Raw genomic sequence first — 14303 nt, 5'->3', positions numbered from 1 at the left:
AAAAACAGCAACATCATTTTCTTTAATGCACAGTATTTAATCATAACAGTTGAAGAATATTAAGGATGATTTGGTTTAGTTGCTAATATATCAGTACCATTATTAACAAACACATATAAAGTAATGTATAAGTAATATGAAATAAAACTGTAGCTGAATAAGGTTTTATATCCATCTGAAAAAAAATATTTGTGTCACAGTATTTTTACTGCTCTCTTTTCATATGGGCATCAAGCTGACACTGTCACTGTGACAGGTTGACTGGCTTTGAAAATCTAAAGGTATCCATTACTGAAAACAGCACTGATGTTGCAAAGGTCCAGACCTGATAGCTTTCATTTTGTTCATATTTCCTGAGGTAATTATGACTTGAATATTAGAGGCTGTCTAAAAGGAGTCATCGTAATTATAGGTTTAATGCATGGGAAGGTACAGGTAATTTAAAGGATTCAGAGCTGAAAAAAAAAAATCAGGTATAGAAAATATTTGACTGTTGAAGCTCCCAAACCCTCTCTGACACTGAAATATTTGTATTGATGGAATTATCATAGCTATTAACAGCAGAGGGAGCTTCAGTTATGCTAATTACAACAGTGTTTGCAACTAGATTAACTTTTCATTCCCCCTCTTTTATTGCTGGCTGTCATGCAACGCTGGTTTTTTTTTGGGTGCACTTCCAAAACACTGAAATATCCCCTGTTACCTTTTGAAACCATTGTGTTTTGTTCTTGTTTACAACTAACCATGCAATTAAAGTTGTATCCCTCATGCATCACAATAAACAATTATTATTTCATAATAAAAGAAGATGTAGTAAAGCAGGAATGATAACTGAAGTACCAAGAATGAATTTGGAGTGTATTAAGGTTTCTTTCATGGGTTTAAACCAAATGCAGAAGCAAGGCTGGTTTCAGTGCAAAACTGAGGCGAACCATGTAAGACTTCATAGTCCAGATCTTGATAAACCTGTAATCTTGGCTTTTTGGTCTGAAATATTTCATGAATCTTATAGTAAAAATCATTATAACAACATTAGGCAAATGTAGAGCTGAAGCTCATAAATGCAAAAAAAATTAAAAAATAAAATAAAAATCCTAATCAGCAGCAGATTCAGCTTAAAGCCTTTACAGATCTAAACACAAAAGGGATTAATCTGTGCCTTAACATCTGTTCCTTTAAGATTTTCACTTATACCAGAACATCGTCTCAGTGAGCATATGGGTCTATTCTAAAACTGGGTAATGCAGATGGTCTCTGAGACATCATTCAAGCAGAATGTTCTTGATTCTGTGCCTTCTGTTGTGTCACGCTATATGCTAAATGTTATATCCATAATGTCATCTAGTGTAATTTAGCAGTACCACCCAAACATGCCACCTCATTGAATGTATGTCATTTCCATGGTTACGGCAGTACTCTCTGTCAAGCATTATGTAGGCTAAGTCAAAAGGCTTAGAGCAGAATAATGCAGTGGGGTACTGATCTAAAACAAACTTTGCAGCTAAGTCCTCTGTCTCCTTGTGTGTGTGTGTGTGTGTGTGTGTGTGTGTATGTTGGGGTTTTCCAGGCTGAATTCACCATAATACTGCCAAATCTCACTATATGGACTATATAGTGTCTTAAATATACTATCTGGATTACTGCTTTAAAAGAATGCAAGTGGACACATGGTCATAATGTTCTTTTGTCTTTAAATTGGCAGTCTTAAATGTTACTGTACGGGGTAAGTGGAACGAAAACTTTTAGATGAGAAGTGGCACAAAAAAGCTATGTTTTTAACAAGTGGAAAGGGTAATTAACATTATTTTTTCTTAATATTAAAATTATTTGTCCAATAAAAAGTTTTCCATTTTATTTAAAATGTACATAAGTCACGTTATATAAATTCCAGGCAATGAGCGTATATTCAAACAGTAAAACTACTTCTGGATACTCGGAGACACATTAGTTACGTCTCAGAGTATCCAGCAGTAGTTTTCCTGCTGCTGAAATCACACCAGTGCAAACATGCTGTTCATCATGCTTGCACTGGTGTGAAGTTTCTCAGGCAGTGACATAACACGTATGACTCATTTTGGCACATTTTGTGTAATGACTCTGCATTGTCTCTATACTTACTTGTTAATCCAACCTCAAAAATCAGAACTTAACAGAGCTGGCGGCAGATGTTGTACAGCGCTATATGTGGAACTGATTGGATGAGATAAGAATTCAGGAATGTGACAGTCAACTCATATTATGAACTTGTTAATGGTTTTGCTGAATGTCCACTATTAGGTATATTTTATACACAAGACAGTCATTTTGGATTTTCAGGCTAACACCATCCTAGAAGAAAACCTGTTGGAGACCACACAATTCGGACTTCAAAAGATGTTCCAGTTGAGCTTTTCCAAACTGAAATTCTGACATCTAAGTACAAATGGAGTGCATCATTTGAAAAGTTTCTTAGAGACATTGACACCCCACAGCTTCTAAAAGCAAGTAAATAGCTGTGGCAATGGTTATGATCGATTGATTAAGTTTTGCCATATGGCAGCCAATTAGAGAGATAACTAAAGAGGTGAGTAAGTAGTTTTAAATGCTTTTAGTGAGGTGGACTTTGTAGACTGATAATAGCCACCATTATAAAAAATCTTTCCTCAATAAATGATATGTTGCCAAGATTGTAGCTGCCCCAAGCAGAAATATTTAGGGGGTTCACAACTAATTCAAAAGGTGAAGCTTATATGTTATATAGATTCATGACACATTGAGGGAAAAATTTAAAGCATCTAATTTATGCTAATTTTTTAATAGTAATTGCTTATAGCTAATGAATACAGGAAATTCTGCTTAGGTGAAAATTTGAATATTACAAAAGACCAATAAACAATTATTTTTAATACAGAAAATGTTATAACTGTCTCCTTGCATGGTACTGTATGCAGAAAGTTTAGAGCAAGGAAAAAGTAAGTTGTAAAAGAGAGCTAAAGCAACAGACATAATAGCAGTGTTCTCTTTTTGGTAATAAATAAACACTTGACATACACTACTTTTGTGTTGTGAAGTAATAGATATATATTATGAGTTTCATATATAATATATTTAATACGATATATTTTGTTTTATAATATATATGAGTTTTGCTTTTTGAACTGAATAACTAACATAACTTGGAAAAACTAACTTTTCAATGATTTGTTTCATTTAAATATTATGCCATTTTGAATGTGCTCAAATGATGCATTAGTCAACATGTCTTTTAAGAATTTTGTTTTCCGTTGTGACCCCTAGGGCTTGAAGACATTAACAAAACATTTGCAAAGTTCCCTTGCACCTAAGGCCAGATGATATACGTGTATGATATTTTGTAGGTTGTTAGCGCTAATTTGACCACGAAGCCCCCTTGGGAAAAGTGGCTTTTCAGATTCCTGGTCCAAGAAAATACTTTGAGAGATTTCCTTTGGGATATATCTTTCTAGGCGTCATGAGGCTCCATTTCTACAAACACTCTGACTCTTCATTTCCTTACGGAAGGATAAATAGGGGGTGGTTCTCCAGTCGATATCTTTAATTGCTCCTGGTATCAATACCTACCGGTTTTACTGCTCCATCACGAGCCACTGGGAACGGGTTGCCCGGGAAACGGCCGCATGGCAACAGGATCAGAGCCTGGGGGTTGTCTGCTTCTAGGTCTGCTCCCATCTTACATCGCATTTCCTCACTAGATGGTGTGCAAGCCACTGGAGAGAACACTTCCCCGCACAGCGAGCTGTACATCCAGCTAAACAAACCTGGGAAACTATAAACCACGGAGCGTTTCTTCACTGGGTTCCGAGGCGGAAAAGTGTGGAGTTAAAAAAAAAGCCGTCTGTCGCGTTAGGGTTTTTTTCTTTCTTTAAAAAAAAGGAGCTTTTTTTGGGCAACAAGAATACTTGGGAAAGGAAAAAGCGACCACAAACAGCTGTGATGGACATAATGATTGCGGTGCAGGATGCTTGTGTCTTTGGTCAGTGGCTTACTGCGATTATTTTCAGCCTGTGCTGCTTTCTGCCGTCCTGTTTGCCAGCCGGACAAACTGTGGACTATTCTTCGGTGGAGAATGTGGTGAGCAGACAAGGCGACACGGCTCTGCTGAGGTAAAACAACCCAACACAACTTCACTTTCTCCCGCTCCTACTCTCATCCCTTCCTGCAAAGTTAACCACTCAAACCCCACGGTTCCTTACTGCTTTCCCATAGATGTCCGTTAACTACTTTCCAAGGCATTTTGTGCATGCGACATCCAAACAATAGATAGTTTTCCCTCCATCCAGTCGCTCTGCTCCTTTACGGGGGGTCATTTGTACAGCGACCCTTTTATGCAGGACGCTTGCATGTCGACTGGCTGCTAACAAAGTTTTCATTGATAGTTTCCCCTCGAACATAGCATTTAGCGTTGAATAAAGTGGTACAAAAGGGGTCGTTTGTAGTTTTGTATCTCCCAGCCTGAATTACACAGTTCGCATTGTGCTCTCTGTCGTTTATGTAATTTGATGACATTACGTTTGACCGATTTTCACCGTTTTAAACGCGATGCGAGCTATGTAAGGGGGCTATACAAAAACAGAGCCTGGTTTGTTATTTTTTCCGAGCTGCGTGTCAGGTTTTGGTGAATGCACAGAGTGATGTCGCAGTTTCATAACCGAGGCGAGAAGAGTGTATTTGTGGCCGCTGCTGATCTGAATCGAGTTATGGCAATGACGCGCTATCTCTCTCATCCTCCCCTTCCTCAATCCACCTCCCCTTCCCTCCATCACGTAGGCTTCGGTGCCAGCTGCACAGGTAGCTGCTCATTAAGGCTTGAATTAACAGCTCTGGGTGGGGTTTCGCTCCAGTGCACACATTGTAGTCAAGAATCGTTTCATAATTCAAAAACACTGTCAAACTATTAAAAAGAAATGGAAAAAAAAAAAAAAAGACACTTTATTGCATACTTTCAATATGATGGTTTATTTAATGTCGTAAAACGTATGCAAAAAAAAAAAAATATATATATATAGTTGATGATGCAAAATCTGTTATATCTAGTTTACCAGTATCAAACCTAGGGGACAGGCCTACCAATATTTCGACATGAATTCTGCAGATGTTGACTCGGAGAGATTGTACGTGTGACGCTGAATACAGAACAGCCAAGTCTGCTTGACTTTTAGTCATTGTTGACTCATACTCGATTGTTGAAGCACTGAGGTGCATCTGTGGCACAGGGCGATCATTGGCACTGCCACTGAGATGAGTATCATATTACAAGGTAAATAAAAATTGACCCAAACCTACAACAAAATTAAGTTGGAAGCAACAGAAGTACTGTCTATATTGGGAGTGTAACAATACATCCAGTTAAAAAGATGTTATGCAATAATGGGTTCAAAACAAATTAATTTTAACAATGTCTTTGGGAAAACTAAGGTTCTTTTTTGTTTCTCAGACAATAAAGGTTTTGTAAATTTAAAATTAAATTAAAAAAATTGTAAATTAAAGAATTTTGTTCAGGGGTAAACGCTCTAAGGTTTTTAGATTTTAAACTAGGGCTGATAGGAAGCTAATGAAGTAGATACTAACTTTAGCACCATTAACAGCTATAGTTAGCATCAGCTTCATTAGAAGCTAACTTTAGTCTCCATTTAATTCAATTCAAAAATACTTTATTAATCCCAAAGGAAAATTAAATGTTGTTGTAGCTCATTATGAAGGTTTCCTCAAAGAGCCGTTGTAGATGCTGATGGCTGTGGGCAGGAAGGATCTCCTGTAGCGCTCCATCTTACAGCAGATCTGAAGAAGCCTCTGACTGAAGACACTGTTGTTGTAGGACAGTCTCATGAAGAGGATGCTCAGGGTTCTCCATAATGTTCTTCATTTTATGAAGAATCCTTCTTTGCACAATGATCTCCAGAGGAGTCCCCAGAACAGAGCCAGCCTTCTTTATTAGCTTGTTGAGCTTTTTTAAGTAATTACTAGTTCACAGTTATGTATAGATTATTTGTATACTGTCTTTCACTTTATCTTTTTTTCTGTTGGGTACCCAACGTGTTGCTTAAAAGTGGTGTGATCTCTTCAGTGCTCATGTGTTTGTGCTGTTTTTAAACTTCACTTATCAAGCTACTAGTATGTTTGTTAAGCAGCCCACTGCAAGCTCTGTCTGAGTAGATTGCCCAGCTAATTAGCATGCTAACATCAGCTTGCTGTTTACCCATTGTCACACTGTAAAGAGCAGAATGGCAAAAATATACAACATTCCACACAATAAGCACTTTTTGCCTATTTCTATATATCAACATTTAAATAACATCTATTAAGCAAAATATCTTTATGGTATAATATCTAACGGTGATACTACCATGAGAATATTGCGCCATCCTCCGCCAAGTTCTGCCCATGCCAAAGGACTTAGACATCTGACTGTCTTTTCAAGAGGAAGTCTAATTTTCAGTCTGGGTTGGCAGTGATACGTGGCAGAAGATTTCCCTGAATCCTAAAGCTTTATTGGTCCAGATTATCCTTTTCCTATGAATCAGTTCATCAAACAAGTTCCCTCCCAAACCCCTCTCAATAGGGGCGCACTTACTCTCAAGCAGGTCATCGGCTCAGTAAATGCCACCTAGACAGTTGACGAAAGGACGTAGAGGAAATATTTTCAAGATGATTTCATGGCTGGGCTCTTATGGTTAATTAATGGGTTATTCAGCACTCACTGTAACCATTCATTTTCCTTTTTCATATATTAATGGCCCAGTGTGAGGTTATCACTGTGCTCTGCTTGTACATGTAGATCTTATACAGATGCTAAACATTAATGCTCTGGTTTGCATCCCACTGCTTAACATTTTCATCCGTGTAGTGATGATAAAAGCCAGGCTCTGGCTCTGTACTGTCCTTTTCTCCAACCACAAGCAACCACTGCTCTGTCATTTTCCCTCTAGTTTGAGAGCGCCGCATTGATGAATGAATGAACTATCTCTTTAGGAACTAACTGTAGAAAACAGTGCCTGCCTGTTGAATTTCTCCATTGTTGAGACCCCTGGCTGGTAGAGGGTACTTTTAGTGTGCCCCAGAGCTGATTGCTGGCTAGGAATGTGAGCATTCTCAAACACTGAAACGCCTAGAAGCATAAAATTATTCACTGCCTCTGGATTATGAAGTGGCTCCTTAGAGATGCATCTGCTCTTGTGTTTATTTCCTTTACCTCCCTGATTCTTGGTGCTACATTTTTGCTGGCTTGATTCATGCTTAACAACTGAATGATTTAAGCTTTTTGAAAAAGAGTGATTCACAGTTAAATCATCTCTGTAAACACCCTGATTGTGTCTCACTTACATGTGCATTGAAGTTTTCAGAATGTGATAATTCTTTTGCATCTATGGATTTCCACTGGGGCCACAATGTTTAAATAAAGCAACATATCCTTCAATCGTTTTGCAGGTTTCATGTCATTTGGACTCAGATGAATAAACTATGCCAGTAAATGACTCATTTGACTGTAAATAAAAAAACAAACAAACGGACAGCAAAAGGCAGTTTTCTACACGGCACTGCATCAGAGTCTGCATCTTCCACATGGATGAGCAATTGTAATCAACAGCAAAAAGCTGTGTCTGTGTAAATTTAGTTCAAAGAGACTTGGTTCTTTTAAGATGGGTCAGAACCGTAAATTAATTTTCTTAAATTACTAGCCCTTTATCTTGTGCACTTTAAATTGTCTGTCAGAGACTCCATTTTCTTATTCTCTATTATATGTAAATGAAATATTTAACCCCATCACATCGAAACCCATTGTAGAAATATGGATAAATTACAATGTTGGTAAATACAAATATGCTCATCAAACAACAACAAAAATATTTGTTGATACATATTAAAATTGTTTTGATAATAGATGTCGACTGACCTTTGAAGTTTAAATGAAAAATTTAACTCTTGTGCATATGCAGTATTATTCAACCCTTCAGTACTTTGTGGAGCTTTTATAACTTTAGTAAGAGCTGACAAGCTTCTTACAGCTTTCCGTCAGAATAATTCTTCATATGCAAAAACCTGTAGCTCAGTGATGGCTTCCATTCTGCCTCTGCCTTTTTTTAAATCCTACCAAAGATTTTCAGTTAGATTTAAATCTGGTGACTGACAAGTCCACTCTAGTACATTGTAAAATCTTCTCATCTTTTTGCTGGAAAGACTAATGTTTAATTTCTGGGAATCTATGATATCAGGGACATGATCAGGATTGCAGAAAAACAGTCCTACATTCAATTCAATTCAAAAATACTTTATTAATCCCAAAGGGAAATTAAATACATCAGGTTCTTGAATATGTAGTGCCTGTTTAAAAATATAACACCTGTATGATTCCTTATTAGGTCATCCTGTAGGTTTTTTGCAGTCACACTGAGGTTTCTCTTAGTTGTTTTGACTGAACTATTAAAGCTGCTGTTGCCTTGTTTTCTATCTTGCCATATATGTTAGCATTAAAAAACATGTTCCAAAGTTGAAGAAATAAGGACATGAAGCAGACCTTGTGGAACATCAAGTCCTGTAATGGCTTTGAAGTATGCGTGTCACTTTTGATGGCTACTTGCTCTTTTCAATAGTGCATGTGTATTGGGATCAAGGGGGTGGAATTTATTTTCAATTGTGTCAGGATGGGGCACATTACTTTTCCCATGATGTCACGATCTGGATGTTTGTTTTCTTTTCCATTTTAAAGGATCAACTAGGAATGAAAATTTCAATGCTTTATGTGCCTCTAGGTGGTCAGATAATAATTATCTAAATTAATAAGAAAGTGGGTGATGTCATCAGTTTCACTTTCTGTTGAAGCATCTAGCATCCCATGGTGAGCAAATCTTCTCTGGAGTAGATAGAGTGATTAAAAGGTGTTGCATGTGCTTAAGGAATGCGACTATTGGGGGCTTGGTATGATATTCAATTAGCAACTGTGTAAAAACTGTAGGAATGGTGCACATGTGCAGTATACCAGGCATGTGAGGGTTGTGCGCTCATGCTACAGACAGTTTTTTTTGGACATATTCCAAAAATCTGTGGCAGCCTGGTTTAGCTGGTGATCTACCAGCTCTCTCTGCTACAGCGATAAATGCAAAAGGAGGCACTGAAACACATTGTAGATGCACAATAGTGTGATGACGGTATAATGTCCCTTACCTAAATTTTGGGTTTCCACAGCCAGGTAGGTTTGCAGATGTACTGCTTTAAACTTATAAGTCTCCCAATACTGTCTTTTGGAATGTTATGTTTTTGGAAATCTTTTTATACCCAAGTCTTTTCATTTGTGATAAAAATAATTTTCTCTCCTTGCCTTTATGAAAGCTCTTACCTGTGATTACAACTCAACTTGATTACTGTTGTGGGTGGGGTTTACAGCTGAAGCAAATGAACAAGAGGTTCCAAAGGCTTAATTATGCTTTAACTTCACTTTAGGTTTAATAATGCTTTAATAACAACAATATTATAGTGGGGATGAAATAACTGTTAAACACAACAACTGTTAAACATAAAGACTTCATCGTCTTTGTTGACTTCTTGTAACATTCCAATTATAAAGAAGTCATCTAAAGTGAAATCTTGCTGTTTACAAAAAAAATTGATAAATCCTTAAACTCACATGGGAGATAGATTTTTTCCTGTTTGCAACTGTATATGGTCAAAAACCTGAGACAAAATGGTAATGGTTTAGCTTTTAAAGCTTTATTTCAAGATGGAAGCATGGTCAAGAAATGCAAGAAAGGCTGTACAAGGAATAAGGGGATAATCTTGGCTTTTTTATGTTATTTAGTGTGGCAGCTGGCTCTAAGCCAGGAATAAGGCCTGCACCACAGGCCTTTGTCTCTGTAATGGTGCAAAATTGACCTGTCACTTGTTTGAAAGTCTGGTATTTGTATAAATCTAAAATCATTGCCTCATGTCAGCTGGCCACTTGATGAAAACCTTTTCGGGCTGTACACGATTGCTGCAAAGACGAGTTTTGTAGCTCTATCCTGCACAAAAATGGTGTCATGCATCACTTTCCTTTTCCGTGTCATTATTACGGCTTTGAAAGGTCTTGACATTTACTATAAGCACTTGTGCCAGAGACAGCGTCTATTTTAAATGGCTTACTGCCGCCCCTCCACCGTGCATGTACAGATGCTAGTGGGGTGAATTAAGAGAATATTAAATGGCTGTTAAGGATCTGCAGATTATAATTTAAAGGAGGAATTGTTGACTGTCTTCTTAAAACTTTTTATCCAATTTGAATAAATAACTAACTCTGACTGCACTGTTCAATGGTTAGGATTAATTGGAATGTATGTACCTGACTGTTGTGAAGTGCCTTGAGACAACATGTGTTGTGAATTGGCGCTATATAAATAAAACTGAATTGAAATGAATTAACATAGACCAAAACCATGGCCAAAACCATAACTACTTTCAGCCATTCAGCACTTTTTTAAAATTAGGACAGAGCCACTTCAGTGAAAGCAGTATCAACAGTATAAGCAAGAACTACTTCGTTTCCAACAGCTTGGCTGGGGATGGAGCGAATATTGTGTGCTACAAACACATCGGTTACCTGGCAGATATCAGCAGGTTCATGCGCTCGTTTGGGTGAAAACCTGGTCTGCCTCTTATGACACATCTGGGGGCACACCTGAGTCTGTCACTGTTAATTAAATGGCAAAATCCTCTCTCACATTCTCTGGGGCACATGTTTACACTATCTGTGCTGGTCTCAGCACAATGTTGCCTTTCTTTCACAGCCTCTCTGCTCCTCACAGTCTCCATTCCAAGAGGATCTGATGTTTTGGTTGTCATTTGATCTCCTCAGCTAGGGAATAGCCATGATTGTGAATAAAGCTGTGTGTATGTGGGAGGGGCTCTCAGATGGAGCTATTTCTAAATAGATATTAGTGATGATGGGAAACTGACTGTATCTGCTTCCAGAAAGCTAACATTAGGGAGTATCTTTTGTTGCTTAAAGCAGGCTGACTAACTACTCATTAAATTCATTATTCGGTTATGTTGTGACTATGAATCTGAATATATTATTTAATATTTAATATTGATACTTGTAATATTTTATCAAATATTATTTCGGTATGTTAAGGGTTGTCCTGTGAATATCAGCCCAGTAAGGCGGTGGTATTAGAACAAAATAAAAAGGTGTGAGCCAAGCTCTGACATTATTGAACAGCAAAACTCTGCACACACATGAAATGAATACACACAATTTCTTAAAATACAAGAATTTATTAACAAAAATAAGTCAACTCAAAGTCAAACATATTTCAATCAACAAACTCTTCACTATGCTAAAACAATCCAACTAAACTACCAAGCAGAATTAAAGAATAAGGAAGACTAATGGGCTATGTACAATATAAACAAGTTGATCAAAGATCGTTGAAACCATGACCAAAAGAGTGATGCAACATTACCATGCAATGTTTATGTTTGAGAACCAAGGATTATCTTGAAGAATCTGGAAATGAAGTTAAGTTAGTCTTGGAACCAACCTAGGCGACAATCAGCACACTTTCAGACAACCATTCACAATGTAAGATCAAATAAAATATTATTTTAATAAAATAACGTTTTAAAGAATGATCTGCTGAATAAAACCAACCTTCTGGATGACTAATTCTCAACGGTGTCTCATTAACTGCCTTTACTTATTAAAATAATATTCAAATAAATATTATTAAGAAAGTGGTCAAATATTCAAGGAAATATTTTGGAAATGAGCCATTTCATCCTAAATCACTTCTATCACTCTGCTCAAACCTACCCACTGCGCAAAGAGACGTCGAAACGACGTAACTTCCAAGTCATTTTTGCACCTCTAATTTGGGTCCCCTGAAGGTCCAGACTGTGACGCCAGACGACGTCTTTTTCCGACGTTTACCGAACGTCTAGTTTTTGACGTCCTCAGCACCGGCAATTGTAGTGCAAATGAAGTGCAAATGTGGTCGCTGTATAAGTCTTTTCTACGTAAAATTTGAACTTACTTCAGGCGGTGCGATGCTGCTTCTATGCTGTTCCTAATCACATTCCACACATAGCTTTATCGGATTATCCCATCAGCAGATAACTGGAAACACCTACTAAAGGTGTAAGGCATTTCCAGTTCAAACCTGCTGCTGAGCCAAATAAAGCTAGGAAAATACCCGTTTGGTTTACAAAATAAGTCATCACTCATTTAAAGTTATAATCTTTATTTTTATTATTGATATAACAGGTAGCCTATTGGCTGCAAAACAAAAATATTTACACACACGTGTCTGTACCACATATCAAATATAAAAAAGAACATTCCTTTGCAACTTTTTTTAAATTGGACTCACAGATGAATAAGTTTCATATTAACACCGTTTTTAAAACCAAAAAAGTATATCCAAATAAAAATATGAAATTCCACAGCCCTAATCAGTCCTGAGTGATGGTTTTGTGTCCTCCACCTCCACTTCTTAGCGGTGCATGTTTGAGATGCTCTGCAGCATGTATCCTTATGAAGTCTTCTGTGACTGCTTCATCACCATTCATGATTCCATCTGCATTTGTAGAAATACAAATTAGTATAATATGCAAAAGGTAATCTGGAAAATGAACATAAATGTTGCTGTTGCCTCCCCTAGCAATACTGGATAAATACAAAACCATCTCTGGAAATGTTGTGATGACAGTTGGCTTTTATATTTTAGGTTTTGCCGATGAAGAATTTTTATTGTCATTATGTCACCATAACGACACTGTTGTTGAGGCTCAAAGACATACATGGATTGCACAGACAAAATTGAGAAGACGCTTACAAAATTTGAAGACACATTAAATAATAAAAACACAGAAAAAAAAACCTTCGGAAGGTAAACATTAGCACATTTGTATAATTTAAAACCACTTTTCACACCTTCAATTTAAAAACACATTTTGAATTAACCCCTGCACAATTCAAACACTTACAAAGTGTTCACACTTTGCAAACACATCAGCTTACCTTTTATTGCTCCATAAACCTTTGTCTTCTCCGAAGATCTCTTGCCTTGTCTCCCCTTCCCCTTCATATTGAATTTAGCCATCAGTGCGTTGGTGAAGAGCCTTAAGAACAATAAACCAAAATTATAAATCAATATGAATATATGAAGGATAATATTATACATGTCAGAAAACTTCTATTATTATGGGAGAAATGGGACTAAAGTGCACAGAATGTTGTGGTAGAGGGGAGGGGCTTGCTAATGGTTAGTCGGTTGGAGGGAATTGTGAGGACTGTGTGTATGTGTGTAGAGGCATAGCATACCTATCAAGAACTTTGTGGACACAATCTTTCCTCTGATTCTGGCAATTTGCAGCACCTGTTGGAATAAGTGCATGACACAGGTAAATGACACTCCCTAACCCGAACCTAACCGTGTGTGAGTACTTTGTTATGCTATGGGCTATTTATTTCTTCCAGACTTCTAAAACTTACCAAGGCATCAAAGGCTTTTGGATCACAGAGACGTTCCTCCTCTCTCTCTAAATCCTCGATGGTCGCCATTCTCTCAATGTGTACGGCTGAAGAGATGGGTTGTGCTCGTTTATGCAGATCGCGAAGTTCCATCAGCAAGGTGAACACCTTTTTCTGGAACACTGGAATAAAACACATTTGTTGATTATTATGGCTATTGCTATCTAATGTAGCAAGGCTACCCAGCTGGTTAATCGTTTTTGTAATCAGCTTCTGTATTTTTCTGGACTTGGACGCGTCATTCCTGTGTCTGGACCAGGTGGGGGTTTTATACGGTCAGTGGCATCATGGGAAGTCCGCTGTTACCCCCCTTGGCTGTGCTGGAAGTAGGATAAATGCAATTTATTTTGAAAGTTCCAGAAAAGTTTGTACCGCATTTCCTGTTGTAACCATGGCTGTGGGTCCCAACAGTTATCTAGTTGTAAGTGAAAAAATAAGTGAGACTGGAAACAGGTTGTTGAGGTGACATACTAGGAGACATCTACCCTTAAAATGCACAGCAAGGTTTTCCATGGCTTGTTTTAAGTACTCAGTCATTGAGGTTGTTGGGAGGATCAGCATTTGCTCTTCTAAGTTAGGATAACCATAATAATAATGTGCCTTTGGCAAAACAGCAAAGTGTTGTATTTGTTTTGAAATTTTTCAGGTTTTACATTTGAGTAGAAAGGAACCAGTAAAAATTAATATTGTCTGGTAAAAAACTAATAGCTGACCTTTTAAATATGGAGATCAAGGAAGGTCCAAACATAAATGTCTTTAAGGGGTTATTCAAACCTGCCACTTT

At 37.4% G+C, this 14303-nt stretch overlaps 1 protein-coding gene across 2 annotated transcripts in view; it reads left to right on the top strand.

Annotated features, from left to right (window-relative positions):
- The first annotated feature begins 3555 nt into the window (after positions 1–3555).
- negr1 (neuronal growth regulator 1) overlaps positions 3556–14303 on the top strand; it is a 234616-nt gene continuing 223868 nt past the window's right edge. The window contains exon 1 of one of the 2 annotated variants that reach the window (XM_047375288.1): positions 3556–4121. In XM_047375288.1, the coding sequence (XP_047231244.1) occupies positions 3952–4121 (170 nt within the window). In that variant the 5' untranslated portion in view covers positions 3556–3951. The remainder of the gene's footprint in view (positions 4122–14303) is intronic. The other variant, XM_047375287.1, reaches the window with a different exon arrangement.

The sequence above is a fragment of the Girardinichthys multiradiatus genome, chromosome 9 (assembly GCF_021462225.1).
Source record: "Girardinichthys multiradiatus isolate DD_20200921_A chromosome 9, DD_fGirMul_XY1, whole genome shotgun sequence".
In the NCBI taxonomy this organism is placed as follows: Eukaryota; Metazoa; Chordata; class Actinopteri; order Cyprinodontiformes; family Goodeidae; genus Girardinichthys; species Girardinichthys multiradiatus.
Note: the sequence above shows the minus strand (reverse complement) of the source record. Positions and strands in the feature narration are given on the sequence as shown.